The sequence below is a fragment of the Sorghum bicolor genome, chromosome 9 (genome assembly GCF_000003195.3).
Source record: "Sorghum bicolor cultivar BTx623 chromosome 9, Sorghum_bicolor_NCBIv3, whole genome shotgun sequence".
Classification (NCBI taxonomy): Eukaryota; Viridiplantae; Streptophyta; class Magnoliopsida; order Poales; family Poaceae; genus Sorghum; species Sorghum bicolor.
In genome coordinates this window covers 5,530,091-5,548,831 of record NC_012878.2, presented here as the reverse complement: position 1 = coordinate 5,548,831, position 18,741 = coordinate 5,530,091, and the positions used below count along the sequence as shown (strand labels likewise).

Here is an 18,741-nt window from a genome sequence, read left to right as displayed (position 1 = left end):
TTTACTATACATCCATTTTACTATACATCCAGATATAAAATATATCTTGATACATAGCAAAATAGATAAACAAAAAAAGTAAAAACGATTTATAATTTGAAAAGAAGATAGTAATATATATTTGAAGTTTGAGGCCGCTTTTTTTCTGGTCGTTGACTCGTTGTAAGATTAATTGCTCGGTATACTACTCCATCAACGTGGCATTTCTTTTGCCTAAAACCACCACAGAATGTTCACTTCCATTGGCCCAGCCCCTAAACTCTTCTATATTTGTGGAAAGAGAGGATCTTTTCACCACACCATTTCTCCATCTTAAAACATAGTTGCACCTAGATTTAGCGACATCTAGCTTCAAAATTTCTAGGAGAAATTATCAACATCTAGGACACCAAATTAGCATGATTAACCACCATGAAATAATCATAACATACTTGCCCGGTATCATAATATTAATTTTTTTCCTACAAATTTAATCGAAGTTAAAATAGTTGATATCAAATTGGACATTAGTATTCAATATCCCAAAGCAAACTAAGCTACAATATACTTAATCGCAAGTTAGAAGTAACAAATTTAGGGGATATTTGATTCGAGACTAAAGTTTTATATATACTATAGCACATTTATAATTATAGCAATTAGTGTTCATTTATGAACTAATTAGACTTAAAAAATATCTCACAAATTATTCTCCCACCATGTTATATTTAATACACCCTCCGTTCCAAATTATAAGTCATTCCAAGAATATTGGAGAGAGAAAGCATTTTCAAGTTTGACCAAAAATATATAGATATATAAAGATTTATATCATAAAATAGATACACTATAAAAATATAACTAACAAAAAATCTAATGATACTTGGTACAAAAAATGTTATTATTTTGCTATATAAATTTAGTCAAAAACTTTAACTCTCTCTCCAACATTCTTTGAGCGACTATGGAGGGAGTACTTCGTGCACGTGTCCAAATATTCGCTGAAAACAATCGTGGCGAAATCGACTAGACTACTTGAGTGGTTTCGACCGTGGCCAGACGATGGCCTTGGGTGTTGGGACATCCACGATCTGTTGTGTTGATTAATTCGACATGTAAATCCTAAACAAATCAAACAGTTTGGCAGCATGATGTGAACTCATGTATACCAAACAAACAAAACAACTTTTTGTATGGGGACGGCAGGGCTTGGCAATGGCAGGGCTCTAAGCCTAACTCATAAATGGCACACCAAATGGTGACAAATACACCAGACAATGCCCAGTTTCACTACTGATTGCTAACCAATCGTGCCAAAAAAATTACAGGCATGTACTAAAATTTCCAAAAAGGATAAAGGATTTCACAAAAAAGCACCAAAATTACAGACATGTACTAAAATTTCCAAAAAGGATTCAAGATTTCACAAAAAAGGCACCAAGAACATCTCTCATCAGCATGATTTAAACTTCATTCATGCCCGATCTAAACTCCACTGACACTTTTAAGTGCTCACAAAAGACACCAATGCCAAGTTTGGCCAGACTTCATAAACACAAAACTCAATTCAGTTCCCCCAAAAACTTAACAAGAATCAATATGCCACATATATGTAGGTTTACTTCATGAGAACAGCAGCAGTTATCAATGATGCCCATACAGAGCAATTCAACAGCCTACATGAACAGTCACGAGCAGCCACTTGTATGAAACATTTTTGCACATATAAGCTGGCTAAGATAACAAACTTGCACACTGAACCATTGCGCTCCCTAAAAAATAGTAAACTTGCTAAAGGATGCAACAGCACACTGCAAAAACAATTTTGCACTAGCACCAACAACCAACGACCCACAACCCCAACAATCTTTCCGAATAAAAAAGAATTGTACTACATACTGTTAAGATAAATCAATTATAGTACCAATAATTTATACCCAGTATGACTTGAGGACAGACCCAGAATGACTTAAAAACACGCGTGCAATCCAGATATTCAGACTACCTAGTCATAAGATAAATCAATTATAGTACCAATAATTTATGTCCAATAAGAATCAAGGACAGACCCCGAATGACTTAAGGGCAGGCATGCAATACTGATATTCATAGATTACTTAGTCATAATAATAATCAAGAAACAACCCAGCAATAGAAGCTGAGAAATGCAATCCATGACTGCAGCGCTTACAGCGACAAAATTTGATGGTACTGCAATCAGATTTGCATGATATGATAACCATACTACAGCCAGAGCAAGCAATTCTACCTAACTAGAGCAAGAACAAGCAATTCTGCAATCAAAATGGCAAAATTCCTTTTAGTGATGGCAACTATTCACTGAGCAGAATTATGGTTAAATACTGGCTATCTGGAGACATTCCTACAAACAAACATACTACAAAGCCAGGGCATTTTCCCTTGCCAGCTGCAATCTCAAGGCTAACCAAAATAAATCGAAAGCTAAGGAACGCATTTAATCCAATTATGCAATACTAAGCAATTAATCCAGTAATGCAATACAAATATAATCGACCTATGAATAATGGTGAAACGGCCAAAAGGTGCAATCGTCAAGAATGATAGAAGAATATGAAAACAAAATTTAACTCAGCATCACATCAACTCAGTAACAGGGGGTACCAATATGATAGATACTACTGCTCCATTTAAGTTTCAACCTCAGACAGATCTAAATGAGATTCAATTCGAGTAACCAACAGGTGGATGCTTGATAGGTAGGCGGGTAAAGCAAATCGGCGCAAGCGATTACGCCTTCTGGTTGTAGACATAGGTGAGGCCGCACTTGCCGCAGTAGTGGCGGTCGAAGTGGTTGGCCATAAAGACGCCGGCGCCGCACTCGGTGTTGGGGCACTCCTTGCGGAGGCGGGTGACCTTGCCGGTGGCGTCGTCCACCTTGTAGAACTGGAGCACGGCGAGCTTCACCTTCTTGTGCTTGTGCTTGATCTTCTTGGGCTTGGTGTACGTCTTCTTCTTGCGCTTCTTGGCGCCACCGCGGAGGCGGAGGACCAGGTGGAGGGTGGACTCCTTCTGGATGTTGTAGTCGGCGAGGGTGCGGCCGTCCTCGAGCTGCTTGCCGGCGAAGATGAGACGCTGCTGGTCCGGCGGGATGCCCTCCTTGTCCTGGATCTTGGCCTTCACGTTGTCGATGGTGTCCGAGGACTCCACCTCCAACGTGATGGTCTTCCCCGTCAGGGTCTTCACGAAGATCTGCATCTTGGCGGCGGTTGGGGGGTCGCCTCCGCGCTGCGGCGGCGGCGACGGCGGCGGCTGGGTAGGGTTTGGGTGCGGCGGGGTGGGGGGTGGAGTCTAGGGTTCCTGTGTTCGCGGCTGAGTTCGCCTATATAGAGGAGGCGGACGATGTGGGCTGTTGGATTTAGGGGTTTGAGGATCTGACGGCTGGATCTTGCTGGAGTCAGTGTTCGATGGGCTGGGCCGATTTGCTTCATCTCGTGCGGCCCATACGTAAATGAATGAATGGGCTGGAAAGTGCCTGAGCATTACCGTCTTCGCTGCTCTAAATAGAGGACTTTTTTTTCCCTCTCAAAAAAAAATAGAGGACTTTTTTTCAAAAAAAAATAAATAAAGCAGTGGGAGACGAGCCTGCATTGCAAATTTGCAATTGCACAGGTTGCCCAAGGCAAACATCATGAATTCAGAATGAAATCAGTTTGGCATCTTGCTCAGTGCAGTATCGTGCTGAGGTTTAAATGTGAGACAAATCATTTTTTAAACTCTGGTGATCCTTTTCATAACTTCGCTTTGCAAAACTGAACTTTACATGGATGGGATCTGAAGCCTCCTGGTTATACAGTTGATGAACTTTGGAAGGCGTGGAAACTTGGAACATGAAAAACGTCAGTCTCACAGAACACAGATGCAACAATCGAGAGGCAGATGAGATACTTCCAACATCCAGCCAGTTTAACATTGCAGGTTAATTCAATTAACTTAACATGACGCACAATGCGCTGACCACTCTATGTACATTCACTCCAGACTCCCAAGCCACACAAATCAGAGTGTATTTCATGATTAGGAGATGAAAGCCCTGACACACTCTGAGAAGTCGCAAACATCTCCTGTCCTGGGGCATGTAATCTTCCCGTCATTTTTCTTGGACATCTCTTGAAGCGCCTGTGGGCAAAATATAGAGCAAGCGCTAAGCCAAGTTGGTTTGAACTGAACTGGCGCTTTACAAAGAACAGCTCAGTTGAGGGTGTACCTTCTCACTGTAGACATAGCCGTTCGGCAGAACCCGAGGTGGGTTCTCAGTGTCCATGAGCTCCTTGGTGATGTAACAGACGAGCTTCGAGTGGTGTTGCTTAGAGAAGGGCAGAGGCTCGGCTAGTTTCCTGAAGCCCTCCAGGGACAAGGGGTCTTCCCTAGGGCAGCTACCCTCAGTGCAGAATCTTTAGATGGTCAAGGACAATACATGATACCATAACCACGACAATATTAGCAATCTATATTTTAGCGATGAAAGACTGTAGAGAAAGTAAGGGATAATCATGTGAGGGATACGGGGTCTTCAGAGCTGTCAGGCCTGCTTGCAGGTATATGTTCAGCAACGGCTCTAGGGTCATGCCATACAACTTGCAAAAGTCTTGCTTGAAAATGTCAACAAGATAGTCCCAGCGCTCTTGCTCAAACAATATCTACAAGTAAAAAACAGTATCAAGTATGCAAAACATTTGTAGTGCAGTATGTTTCAAAATCCATGCTCAAGCCAGGAAACAAAATCTACTTTGATTACAGGGTCATATTCACAAAAAGACTTTCCTGTCTCAGCTCGAATTGGCTGTCAGCTACAAACCAAAGATGCCATACAGAAGCAGGGTTTTTCTACTGTTGCCCAATTCGTGACACGGTGGCATATCATAACTGAGAACAGTGAAAATGCTGCTAACCTTGTATGGAGTACAATTAGTATTGCTTCTAAAAACCAATGTTGCTGTAACACGCTGCAATTCTTTCATGTGCATATTGCCCCAGGGAGCAAGGTGTTTTCGAGCATATGCTATAGCCTGAATGCAATTCTTAGCCTTGACAAATTCCACAAATTCTTGAAGCCTCAGTAAAAACTCGAGCTTACTCTGTAGGCAGCATAGCAAAAGTCATAATGTAAAAATAAAAAAGCATAAACAAAAATTAAAATATAATAGAACAAAGAAAAGCATTGGGATAAATACATAAAGAAGACAAATATAATAGAACAAAGAAAAGCATTGGGATAAATACATAAAGAAGACATATGCAATTAATCAACTAGTGAGATCAGGTTTCTTTGGAAAATGGTAACTGGAAATAACAGTAATCATAAAACCATCTGTCATTACAAATGTTGGAATCAAAATTTATCCATTGTGAAGCAACAAAACAATTAGAGAAATGAACAAATTCAAGAAGTAAATTAAAATGTCTAAAGAACTATAAGAATCATTACTGGTCTGACATTCATGGCATCACTGCAATCAGCCATTTGTCAATGGTTCTATTTCTATCATAAGTCAGATTCATTATCTGACACCAGTAATATGCTTATCGAATTAGATCAATAATAAGGCAGAAGAAAGTCAAGCAAACCTTCGATTTCTTTAGTCGGGACTTGTTTTCTGCACACCAAGCTAAAGCAGGAGCAACTTCATTATTCTGAAGAGAATCAATTACTCTTTTCGCATCCAGGAAGACATCAATATCAACGAGTTCCTGCATATCAACAATTGGCAAGTTAGCTGGACAATACATGGAAGGTGGAAAGGTCAGACAAATAAGGAAGATTATGCCACATTCTGTTTCACAGACACTTAACAAATCAACTATTAAATGAACAGAAGCAGGAGAAACTAGACACCAAAATGTGACAGAACAGTAAAATACAATCGCATTGAAATCCGATATTGGAAGCCATAGGAGTTGCAGGTGAGATCAGTAGCCAATGTAATCTCGTTTGTTTGGTAGGAGGAATGCCATACATAATATTTAGCATATCATAGAACATCTGGAAACTGAATCATACAGCCAAGCCAAGCAAGACATGGCTCAGGCAAGAACATTTAACCAGAGTAGAGGCCCAGACACCAATATAGAATGGTGGGAATCATAGTAGATGAGGTGTCCAGAAGGACACTAGGAAATTCAAATCGTTATATTCAAACTTTCTGAAATGGCATACAGGATCTTAACAGGTTATTCTTTAAAAAATTACTTAAACAACTTCAGCAATCTCTGTTTGTCCATCCTTACCCCTTGAAAGTTAAAGACAGTGGGTAACAAGGGGAGGAAACTCATTAGCACATATCAAATGCATGATGTTTGCTTATGCACATTGTTAGACACGTAGCAAGTCATCCATGTGAGGCTACCGTAGTGAGACGAATGGTGCATCCCAGGTTTAATATCCTTTCATGCTAAAGGTTTTGATAAAGAAAAGCCTCAATGGCATATTGGCATGCATGACCTACAAGGTAATAGGCTAGAATGTTTAAACTGAGCCCTTGGATCAAATGAATACGTCGCGATTGTGGAAGCAGGAGTGCCTTGAAAAGATCATACTATCGGTTTATAACCAAAGTACTGCAACTTAGGTGTTGTTTGTTTCGGCAAAGGCAACGCCAACGTAAAAGGAACGGTTACACAGCGGGAACGGGAAGGAAATAAATAATTTACTTATTTTGTTTGGTTCAGGTGCGGCAACCGGAAGCAAGTTTGTTTTGACGTAGATGCCAACATAAGCTGTTACTGCCCAGGATCGGGTATAATCGACGTGCTGACGGCCATATCTATTTCCCTAGAATCCGATTACACCATACACGAAACAAACAATAATTAACACAAATGGGTGGCGCTGTGATCGGATCACGCTACAAAATAAACCAACCAAACAGAACCTTAAGTCTACACCTTGTTGGAGGTCTGTTTGAAACAATACGCTACCCATACTAAACTTAGATATCTAAAGTTCGAAAGCTCTCACATCATATTGATCCCAGATTTCTATGTCAACATTACAACATTCACAAAGAAAAAACATCAACAGAAACTAGAAAAAAAAATCTTACTGCGAACTGCCGGCCGTTCTTATACCTGAATACCAGAAGTCTCAGCGAGCTTGGTGGCGGAATCGTAGTAGGACATCCGAAGCATGTAATCGACCAGGATCCTCTTCAGCCGAATGTCCTCCCACTCAGCATCGTCACCGGTGCTGGCAGTCGCCAGCCGATCCAGACGCGCCCGGCAGCGCTGCACCTGCAGCTCCTCCACCCGTGCGCCCTCTTCCATCTGGAAGGCATTAAAAAAATCGCTCAGGGAATCACAAAGACACGACTTCTTTTCCTTCAGCGAAAATCAGAAACATGAAACGGTAAATCAAAGCCCTAAAAGATCTTCTCCAGCCATGTACGATTCGATTCTGCGAGATATAGGAGAGGAAGCGGGTGAGGGATTTGGGGGAAGGGGGAGTACCTTGCGCTTGAGGCCGTGGAGGCGGGAGACGAGGGAGGTGAGGTGGTCGACGGCGGCGGCGCTGCTCTCGGCGGGGGCCGCGGAGGCGGAGGAGAGGACGGCGGCGATCTCCTTCTCGGCGAGGCGGTGGTTCGAGCGGACGGTGGCGCGGAGGGACTCGAGAGGCACGCGCACCAGCTGGTGCTCCAGACGCACCGCCTCCGCCGCACGCGTCTGCCGCCCCGCCGCCGCCGAAGGCGCCGGCGGCGTGGGTGGCGGCGCCGGCGATGGCGTGTCGATGGCCATATCCATCGCCTCTTCCCTCTTTCCTGGGTCTACTCTCTAGAGAGAGAGAGAGAGAGGGTGTGTTGGGGACAGCGGACAGGGGGAGGAGACAGTAGAGAGAGAAGTTGTGGATATATCTGGGGAAGAAAAGGGTGGAGATGAAATGGTTTTCTTATGCATCTAGTCGAAGGATTGTGATTCTAGATTGAGTATGCTTTTAAAATTTATAATGAACTATTACAGTAGAGATTAAGTTCATGTTAACATCAATCAAGGACATAAAAGGTTAAGGACATAGTTATCGGGCGATAAGTTGCTCATCTTCAACCTCTCACCGTGCCCTTCCCTCTGCACCTCGTCCTCGACCTCGGCGCCATTCCTGCTCATCCTCGCCCGCGTCGCCGTTCATGCTCGTCCTCGCCCCCGCCGTGGACATTAGGGTTCACTGGAACTCCAAGACGCGCCCGCGACAACCAACTTCTTTCTCTCTCCCTTCTCCCTTCCCCCACCGCCGCCATCTTCTCCAACTTCGGCAAAAACTCCCCCCCTCCCCCGACCTGGCTCAACCGTTGCTACCACCACCACGGCCCCTAAACCGCCCCGCCACCATCCCTAATTGCCCCTACTTGACCCAACCGCCACTACCTCTGCGGATAGACTCGAGAGGCACGCGCACAATGCACCAGTTGGTGCTCTAGCGCACCACCTCTGTCGCACGTGTTTGCCATCCCACCACTGTCGAAGGCACCACTAGCTGTGGCTTGGGTGGCACAGGTGATGCGTGTCAATGGCTAGATCCATCATCTCTTTCCTCTTCCTCTTTCTTGGGTCTACTCTCTAGAGAAGAGAGGGGGTGGGGACAGGAGATAATGGAGAGAGGCAGAGAGTTGTGGGTGGAGATGATCCTGAGTAGGGATCGTGATTTTGGATTAGATAGTTTAGCTTTCCATGTACTATTAGTAGCTTTTTTAATCTTTTAATAATAAAAAAGATAAAAATATGTTTTTAGAACTTGTAGCGAACTATTATAGTAGAAATTACATGTTCATTGCAACATCAAGCGACATAAAAATTTTCAAAGGATTTCAATGAATAGTTGAATGTTTCAAAATCTATGAGTTACAAAGAGAGGGTCCACACAATTAGAGTAGTCGATTGCGAACTGATCATAGATCAGCTGGTTGGATTCCTTGTGGTGGAACCTGCCCATCTAGGTTCAAGTCTCTGACTTGACACGGGTGCTCACATTTTCTGGATTTATTTTAGGATTTAACGGTGTTATGCTTTCAATAGTAGACAACGTGCCCGTCGACAACGAGGCGTATGTGGTGACTTTGTCCATCTCAAAATTTGTCGGTCCAACTCGGTTCTTCGAAGGTGCTCATAAGAGTAGTGTGTGTATATGCGTGCGCACATGTTCATAGGGGTGAATGTGCGGTCGTGTATAGAAGCGACTAAGTTTGCAACTGGGTCTCACGAAAAAATTAGAGTAGTCGATTTACACGCTAGGTTATATCACATGAATAGTTTTTTTTTAAAAGCCATCCGACAAGCTTTATTCATTTGAAAACATTGTTACATCGTTTGATAAAAGAGGAATAATACAATTGTTCATCGACCCAAATACATGAAACTTTTGACATAAACCCTTGCCGAGCTAGCTCATGGGCAACTTGGTTGGATTCTCTATCACAGTGCTCAATAGAAATTATTGTAAATTCTCTCCACAAATTATCGCATTCATCCAAAATTGGAGCTGAAGCCATTGCCGAAAAACTACCATCCTGTATAGATTGGACAACTTCCAAACAGTCAGATTGTACTATGATTGTGCTGTAGCCTAACTGTTGTGCTAATCTTAGACCCTCTCTCAAAGCATATGTCTTAGCCATTTGAGCATCTAGTACTAGAGGAGAATAGTTATTTGCCGCTGCTATGAAGCCTCCCCCGAGTCCCTAATCACCACACCGAAGTTTCCACAGCCGTCATCAAATGCTGCATCAATATTAACCATGAGTTTTCCTTCAGGTGGTTTCTTCCATCCTCAACGTATCTTCGGAACTTTTTGCATCAACCTCGTATAGTTGCTTGTCAAGGCAGCAATTGACATAGCAGCCTTATGAGAGTTTTGGATAGACTCACCGTGGACAAAGCTTCTCCTTTCTCACCAAATATACCACCCCCCTGTGAGTATTAATTCAGGCAAGCCAACATTGTTTAGACTTTGCACATTACCCCCACTTCTAATTGTTTCTTCAATCATCTGCTGGCCTGAACGACCTCCTTGAGCTAGTCTGTCAATTTGGCTCCCTATCCCTAGGAAATTCCAAATAGACTTTGCTCGGCCACATGTAAACATCATATGCTTAATATCTTCACTGCTTGTCTGGCACAAGAGACATGCTGCATTATCGATCACATGCCGGTTAAATAAAATACCCTTGCAAGGAATCAGGCTGTTAAGAGATCTCCACCCATGAATTTTTATTTTCCCTGGGATGGATAGCTTCCATAGCCTTTTCCAGACTTGGTTATCCAATCCATTTACTGCAGTTTGGTCTTCATTTTCAAACTTCGAAGTCCATTGGCAATGATACGCAGATCTTACTGAAAACATGCCTGAACGATTATAGTGCCAGGCTACCATGTCTTCCCTCCCCTGGGATAGAGGAATTTTAAGTATACTACGGGCGTCATCTGGTAGAAACAAAGACACCACCAAATCAACATCCCAGTTAGCATCAATCGGATTGATCAGTTCATTAACAGTAGCCACCAGGTTGCGGCCTCTTGGCGTTTGGACTTTTAGGTCAGGACTACCTGGTAACCAATTGTCCTCCCAAATCTTGATTTGAGTACCATCACCCACTCTCCAAATGTAACCCTTTTTGAAACATTCTAGACCAGCTAGCACACTCTGCCATGTAAATGAGCTGCCCTTCTTAATTTTTGCATTCAGTAGGCACCCATCTGGGTAGTACTTCGCCCTCAAAACTCTAGCACACAGTGAGTTTGGTTCCAGGAGTAGGCGCCAACCTGCTTTGCAAGCATTGCTAGATTGAAGCTATGCAAATCTCGGAACCCCAAACCTCCCTTATGCTTTGGTTTACATAATTTCCACCAGGCTTGCCAATGAATCCTCTTATTGTCATTGTCATCACCCCACCAGAATTGTGAAATACGTCTGTAATTCCTTTGCAGATATTTTTGGGAATTTTAAACGCCATCATCGCATATTCTGGAATAGCTTGAGCAATTGACTTAATAAGCACCTCTTTTCCTCCCATACTAAGGAGTTTTTCCTTCCACCCAGATATCCTTGCTCTCACTCGGTCGATCAAGTGACTGAAAGCAGTCGCTTTTTTCTGCTCCTATTGAAGCTGGTAACCCCAAATATTTATCCGACAGGGCTTCCGTCATGATATTTAGCACTCCACATATTTCTGCTTTCATATCCACACTAGTATTTTCTGAGAAATAAATGCTAGATTTTGCCTCACTTAACATTTGCCCTGAGTTAGAACAATAGCGGTCCAGAATACAAAGTAGTAGCAAATATAGCCTTTTTTGAACAATTCGACATACTTTATTCATTGAGGGCTCGTTGATTTTCTAGAGATTTATAACTTGGATTTATTCCTACCAGGATTACTTTACAAATTTATATAACATATCATCGATCTAAACAATTCGTGATCGATTTCACCCAAATAGAACGAGCCCTCAGAAATAAAACTAGGGGCTCATCGTCCCAAATACAATTATGTTTAGAATTAGAATGCATAACCTCCTTGCTAGTTCGTGTGCCACTTGTTTTGTCTCCTAATTATAGTGCTCAATGGTGTTGTTTGAAGGCCATCCCCATGTGATTGAAGTGTATTACAGTTTACCAACAAACCCAATAAAAATAACTCCACTACCCTGTCAAACAACGGAGTTGCCCAGTTTTTCCTTGGTAATACCCCTCTCAAGAAAGCTAAGCACATGTGACGATGCTACGTCAATCTCGCTTTTCATCCTGATGCTACGTCAATCTCGCTTTCATGCTGTCAAGTTGTTCTGTCCTCTCTTATCCTCATATAGACATATAAGCACACGATTATCATAACAAGCACTATTTGAATAGAGGCAGCATTTCACTCACTAGACTCGCAAACTCAGCATCAGCAAACATATTGCTAATAACAAAATGATTTCACTGAAAATTAGTAGTAGGAGAGCATTAGCTGATTCAGAGTCAACGCTTGTGTTATGAACAAGGCAGGATTATAGGGGGAGAAAATGGCCCCTAGAAGCACATCCACAATCCGCTCACACAAGACAAATTTGGATCAAAAAGTGAAGGGGATGACAGGTAAGCCCACTGCAAACAGGTTATGTTATTCTTCTCCCAGGTTGTATGAACAGAAATGAAACCCTAGTCTAAGGTGTACAACCCACACCAGGTTTCTACGAATCGATCTGATGCAGCAGCCAGGAAGCATGGGAATTTAACAATGTAACTATTTCCCCGAAGAAACAAATGACAAAGCTAGATGTTTCAAGACCACATCCATACAAAATTATTCCAAAATCTTGGGAAGTGCTTTGAGCTCACAGTTCAAATCATATCTACAATCACATATGGATTGGCTTTGTGTAGGTGTCAAGGCAGGCTTCCTTCAGGGCCTCACTAACCGTCGGATGAGCATGGCATGTGCGGGCGATATCCTCGCTTGATGCTCCATACTGAAGTGCAAGCACGGCCTCATGGATGATCTCGCCAGCATTAGGGGCCATGATGTGCACGCCGAGAACTCTGTCGGTTTCCTTCTCAGCCACCACCTTCACCAACCCTTCAGCGTCATCAATCGCCTTTGCGCGGCTGTTTGCCAATAGAGGGAACTTTCCAACCTGGTAGGCAATGCCTGATTCCTTCACCTGTTCCTCTGTCTTGCCAACAGAGGCCACCTCAGGGTGGGTGTACACCACGCCGGGCACACTATCATAATCTACATGGCCTTCCTTCCCTGCGATGAACTCGACGCATGCAATCCCATCTTCTTCAGCTTTGTGTGCAAGCATGGGTCCAGGTATCACATCACCAATCGCATAGACCCCATTAACATTTGTCATAAAGCGCTTGTCAACAAGGATTCTTCCACCCTTGTCCATCTCAACACCGATGGTGTCCAACCCAAGGTCAGCAGTGTATGGTGTTCTGCCAGCAGATACCAGGACAATATCTGCGTCAAGCACACTCTGCTCTCCACCAGCAGCAGGTTCCACAGTTAACTTAACACCACTCCCAGAAGTATCAACCCCAATTACCTTTGTCTTGAGCATGAACTTCATTTTCTGCTTCTCCAACATTCGCTGGAACTGCTTCCTAATCTCTCCATCCATTGATGGGACAATGTCACGAGCAAATTCCACAACAGTAACCTCAGACCCTAGCCTGTTCCAGACAGAGCCCATCTCTAAACCTATGTATCCAGCTCCAATAACCACCAACTTCTTAGGTATTTCTTTAAGAGCAAGAGCACCAGTAGATGATACAATCTTTTTCTCGTCTATATGAACTCCAGGGAGTGATTTCACATCTGAACCAGTAGCAATGATTATGTTCTTTCCTTTGACGGTAGTGCACCCACCATCAAGCAAGTCCACGGCTACTTCAGAAGGGGAGACAAGCCTCCCAATTCCTCTCACGTATTCAACCTTGTTCTTCATGAACAGGCCTTCAATACCTTTTGTAAGACCAGCAACAGCCTTGTCTTTCTGCGACATCATGGCAGGCAGATCTATTTCTAGATTGGAAAACTTCACACCATGGTGTGCAAAAGAACTCTTTGCCTCATGGTACATGTGTGACGAATGAAGAAGAGCCTGGAATTTTGATGTACATGGGTCAGCATTGTTAATTAAGCAATAGAAATTTAAATCTTCTAGCTGCAATGAGGCACTCAGGGGAAATACTACTCAACCTCAACAGTAAGTTTTGGGATTCTGAGCACCTAAATCAACTTCAAAATGGTTAGCTTGAATAAAAGTTTACTACAGTCACTGAGAAAACTCGAAGAGGAACAAAGTATAGGAACAGAAACAAAAAACCACAAAACTCAAGCTCTCAAGGACTCGAAGGTTATTGAATTTGGCATCTAGCTTCACCACTAGTAAATTGAAAATTGCAGTTGACATTTTCTTTCCTGCCCATAAGTAGAAAGAGACCGAAATGTGACATTTTATAGGTTAAATATAATACCACTGCAGAACAAGGGTGATTCCACATAGTTCTGGATACTCAAAAAAAAAAGAAGAAAATTCTAGTTTTGGAAAAGCCACCCTAATTGCCCCACTCTGAGTAATGAAACAAAGAGCTACTGACAAACCTTCCAACTACATGATCAATGATAACCATCTACAAACAAATTAAAGCAATGGACAACAATAAAAATGTATCTAAGAAACACAATAGCAGCAATAGTGTATAACAAAGTACGGAATAACTGAACACAAATCACTCTTAAGACATTATCAGTATATGAAAAAAAGAAACATTCCCCTGTTATGATCAGGTTATTGTCAGCAATGTATCGCGCAAACACCTGGAGTTGTCATACATAATTGCAATAAGGCCTAAATGGTTTTCGAAAAAAATAAGAAGGCCTAAACACATAAGAACCCAATCGTGCTTCCAATGCATTTACTACATGAACTAGACATGGCATGGTTCCTAATACAAAATGAGATCCAAACGTTGCATCAAACCACAGCCAAATGCAAGGGAGAAGTCACACAAATCGCACCCTCACCAACACATTTCAACAATGGAACAATCAATCAATTCTAAAATGTACCAGCAAATAGCTCGGTAACCTCACCAGCAGGGCCCACAACGCACAACCTCGTCATGCTCGCCGCTCGCGCAAAGCAGCACCGATGATAAAGCGAACAATCCAACACCCAATCATCTCCCAGTTAAACTAATCGGCACCTGAGGTCAGAACTATGCAAAGCATTGGAATGAACCATTAAATTGATTCCCCACTACACTGGCGGAGCCAAGGCCCGGCCACCTGGCCGGGCTCCTCTATTGGTGCAAATGAAACACATTAGCTTAAATAGTCGATGAGATTTAAGTAATAATAGCTACGTACCATCCCTACTCAGTATTATTTTACTTTAAAATTTAAAAATATTTTAGTTGTCTAATTTTTTTTCTCGTATATTACATATTTATTATGTGTTCTACTTTACATAGCTTTGTTACAGCACTAACAATACTAAAAACGACAAATCCTCCGTCTGTTAATTTATATAGACAATACATATAAAAACTACTCTCTCCATTCCACAAAGAATATAATATCATTTTTACTTCCTAAGAAATTATTCATGTATTGGTTCTGTCTAGCATGGTTTCTTGTTAGGAAACCATTTCATTCTTTCTTTTAATTGCAGTATCATGGCATCTTTTTACTTAGTTGATATCCTAATTAATGAATATAGAAATTATGTAGTTTCTACATTAAAAGTGATCTTAGTATTAGTATGGCGTTGTGTCACGCAGGCTCCGTAAAATCCTGGCTCCGCCACTGCCCCACTAAGAACGGCAAAATTGACGCAACAGAACTTAAATGCAAACCCTAGCGCCCAAATTGACGCAGGAGCAAGCATGAATCTAGAAGCTCCGATTATCCCATGTCGCGACAGTAACGCGTCCACCCACAACAAGATCGCGCACGGAGTGCACAGAGGGAAAGGGAGGAAGGAGTAGGGCGGCAGTACCTTGGACGGGATGCAGCCGACGTTGAGGCAGGTGCCGCCCAAGGTGCCCCTCTTCTCGATGCAGGTGGTCCTGAGCCCCAGCTGCGCCGCCTTGATCGCCGCCACGTACCCGCCGGGCCCGCCGCCGACCACCACCACGTCGGTGTCCTCGATCGTCGCGTACGCCCTGAGTGCCGACGCCCATGCCCCCGCCTGCGGCCGCCGCAGCAGCGCATCCGCCGCGCGCCTCCTCGCGAGGCTCGCCATCGCCATCTCGCGGGCTCCTCGCTTCGATTTCTTTTTATTTCCTTTATTATTATTATTTTCGTCTGTCGATTAAGTCTACCTTTTTTTTTTGTTGAGCTTGGGTGACCTTTTGCGCAAGAAAGAAGAGGGCATCTGAGCTGTAAATGCGAGCAGTCAACAGGACGGATGCGACCGGACAAGAAGAGGGGGTTGACTACGGGAAGATGTTTATTTTAAGAGCAAATTGCCACTAAATAATTTCGAGTTAAATAAACGAGCAATATCTGAACTCGTCGTGTTAGATCTATAAACTTTGAAAATACTTTTTTTAATCCCTAAACATGTTAGGTGCAAAAAAAACTATGTCCATGTGTGTTTTTTTATTGACATATCACGACAACATGGCATGCACTTTTATAATAATACTGGTCGGGTATGAGTTATTCATTGTGTGACGTTTAGTAATAGCGTGACCATAATGTTGAACACCAATTTGTTGTTCGGGGCGTGCCTAGTGTTCTCGGCTAGAGACAGTGGCAGCGACATGGCCATCATCCTTGGAATATCCAACCACAATCATTTGAGGCGTGTGCATGTCGTGCGTGACTAACTCTTACTAATCCATCAACAGCTACACACTAGTACGAAACCGTAAGTTCGTGTATACCCTTTGTACAAAATATTGTAGCTACGATGCCTGATATAACCAGAGATACACATGCAAAACAAGTTTAGGGAGATGCCAAGGTTGTCATTGTTAGGATCATCCATCTTCACTAGGTAAGTTGAAGGGGAGGTTAATGCTATGCTCCCACCTAGCAGTGTCCCTCTCCTTAAACCAACAGTACATCATAGTGCTTTACATGATTCAGATGTCTTATCTCATTTATCCACGCTCAAATCCTATGTATGATTCGGCCAAGTGTAACCTCTAGTCGCCAAGCGCCTAGTCATAATTGACCTTATCCTCTAACCTCCCTCTTCCCTTTCCTCCTTTGGCCTTGTTTAGTTGCAAAAAAAATTGCAAAATGTGTACTGTAGCATTTTCGTTTATATTTGATAAATATTGTCCAATCATGGACTAACTAGGCTTAAAAGATTCGTCTCGTCAATTCCGATCAAACTGTGCAATTAGTTTTTATTTTCGTCTATATTTAATACTTCATGCATGCGTCTAAAGATTCGATGTGACGGGGAATCTGAAAAATTTTGCAAAATTTTTTGGAAACTAAACAAGGCCTTTGTTGCTTTTTTTTTACAACAACCTCATTTCTTAATTAACAGCAAGAAGCTGTTAGAACCATTACAGAGTTGGGAACTATAATTCAAGAATTGGATTTGAGAAGATGTGAATTTAGTAGGAGTTGTTCGTATGGCAAGGCTAAGAGAAGGGTAGTGTGTTTTTTAACCTTTTCAGTGGAAAAATAGCAATTTTATACTACTAAAATAGACAGAAATAGATCTCTAAGTTAGTGGCACTTAATTTATTGTATTTTGACGCTGGTAAGGAAATGCAAATTTGAAAAATTGGCAACTGACATGTTTCTTATGCTGAGATGCACGCATAAGAGTTGTTTTAAACTTAGTCAAATCATTTTTGTTCCAACAAGCCATTCTACTATGCAATTTGTCAGAAATATCCTTATTGCGAGACAAATTACCAAAACTGAAGTATCTTGGTTTACCTATGCTATAAGTAGAATATAATGGGAGTTTTTTTTACCCGTTGAAGATCATTTTCCATAGAAGCTTTACCAGTGTTTTGAAACTCACAATTATCTCGTGAATTCCTTGGCAAACATTCGTAGTAGGTTGAATAGTGATCAAGGTAGATCATGGACTGAGGCCTTGTTTAGTTCACCCCCAAAACCAAAATGTTTTCAAGATTTCTCATCACATCAAATCTTGCGACACATACATAAAACATTAAACATAGACGAAAACAAAAACTAATTACACAGTTTACCTATAAATCGTGAGACGAATCTTTTAACCCTAGTTAGTCTATGATTGGACAATATTTGCCACAAACAAACGAAAGTGCTACAGTAGCGAAATCCAAAAAAATTTCACATCTAAACAAGGCCTGAATTGAAACATTATGTACCGACCAATTTATCACTTCAGTCTATAGATATCTAGCAATCAAGTGATACATGACTTGCTATTAACTTATGGTTATCATTGAAACATGAAAGTCATATCATTTCTATCGGTTAGGCGTAATTTAACCGGCTAGACTTTTTTTTTGAACTCTCCAACTTAATATATAGTGTCTCCTACTTAGGACTAATTAAATTTTTAGTATATTAGTTGTTATGCTCATTGATAATGAGACGACTATTGTGACTTAAGAGCCAAACATATTAAATTTATCAAACTTAAATTTAGATAATCACATTTATATTTTTAGTCCCTATTTAGTTACTGTCATCATTTAGTCCGTGCGACTTCTTAACCTATTGACTTAACTTATTGTTGTTGACTCATATTTCTTGAACTCACCTCATATTATGTGGGCATGTAGGCATTTACTTTTGAGAAAGACTTAGCAAGACAAGTTATCCTCGTTAATAGAAGGAGCCACAAGGTGTTTAGTTGGAGGTATTAAAATTTAATAGGTATTGCATTTTCATTTTATTTAGTAATTAGTGTCTAATCATGGACTATTAGGCTTAAAAAAAATCATCTCTCAAACTATTTTCTAGCTATGTTTTTAATTTCATAAATAATCTATATTTAATATTTATATATGTATTTAAATATTCGATGTGATAGACGGTAAAGTTTACCGTCTCCAAAGAATAAACATATCCACCCTCCATCTCAAAATCCATCGACTAGTTTATGTATGTAGCCCGTTGTCTTATAAGCTGTATTTTTTCTACCAGTCATCAAACAATAAATTAGCAAACAGTTTTTATTACTATGACTTTTTATACCAATAAACAGGCTCGTGTATTTCTCCTCCCAACACAAAAAAACGTGTCACATTATCCCTACGTGCACTTTCGAATT

The 18,741-nt window shown here is 41.6% G+C and overlaps 3 protein-coding genes across 3 annotated transcripts; all 3 read right to left on the bottom strand.

Annotated features, from left to right (window-relative positions):
• On the bottom strand, positions 2,560-3,326 carry LOC8080919 (ubiquitin-40S ribosomal protein S27a). Its single transcript, XM_002439293.2, has one exon. It carries the CDS (start codon positions 3,214-3,216, stop codon positions 2,749-2,751), a length of 468 nt encoding a protein of 155 aa, XP_002439338.1. The 5' UTR covers positions 3,217-3,326; the 3' UTR covers positions 2,560-2,748.
• Positions 3,842-7,916, bottom strand: LOC8080918 (macrophage erythroblast attacher). Its single transcript, XM_002439292.2, has 7 exons — positions 7,465-7,916; positions 7,087-7,281; positions 5,587-5,709; positions 4,911-5,096; positions 4,525-4,658; positions 4,226-4,412; positions 3,842-4,137 (listed from the first exon to the last, which is right to left on the bottom strand). The coding sequence occupies exons 1-7, from the start codon at positions 7,753-7,755 to the stop codon at positions 4,036-4,038; spliced, it is 1,218 nt and encodes a 405-aa protein (XP_002439337.1). The 5' UTR covers positions 7,756-7,916; the 3' UTR covers positions 3,842-4,035.
• On the bottom strand, positions 12,040-15,844 carry LOC8071199 (dihydrolipoyl dehydrogenase, mitochondrial). The gene is made up of 2 exons (XM_002439291.2): positions 15,499-15,844; positions 12,040-13,596 (listed from the first exon to the last, which is right to left on the bottom strand). The coding sequence occupies exons 1-2, from the start codon at positions 15,748-15,750 to the stop codon at positions 12,346-12,348; spliced, it is 1,503 nt and encodes a 500-aa protein (XP_002439336.1). The 5' UTR covers positions 15,751-15,844; the 3' UTR covers positions 12,040-12,345.

Bases quoted from the DNA above. Each gene is read 5' to 3' on its own strand.
- LOC8080918 (XM_002439292.2), bottom strand. From the start codon at position 7,755: ATGGATATGGCCATCGACACGCCATCGCCGGCGCCGCCACCCACGCCG. The intron at 5,710-7,086 runs GTATAAGAACGG...GTTGATATGCAG, and splicing joins CTGAGACTTCTGGTATTCAG to GAACTCGTTGATATTGATGT. The intron at 4,413-4,524 runs GTATCCCTCACA...GACCATCTAAAG, and splicing joins CTGACAGCTCTGAAGACCCC to ATTCTGCACTGAGGGTAGCT.
- LOC8071199 (XM_002439291.2), bottom strand. From the start codon at position 15,750: ATGGCGATGGCGAGCCTCGCGAGGAGGCGCGCGGCGGATGCGCTGCTG. The intron at 13,597-15,498 runs GTACTGCCGCCC...TCAAAATTCCAG, and splicing joins TCGGCTGCATCCCGTCCAAG to GCTCTTCTTCATTCGTCACA.
- LOC8080919 (XM_002439293.2), bottom strand. From the start codon at position 3,216: ATGCAGATCTTCGTGAAGACCCTGACGGGGAAGACCATCACGTTGGAG.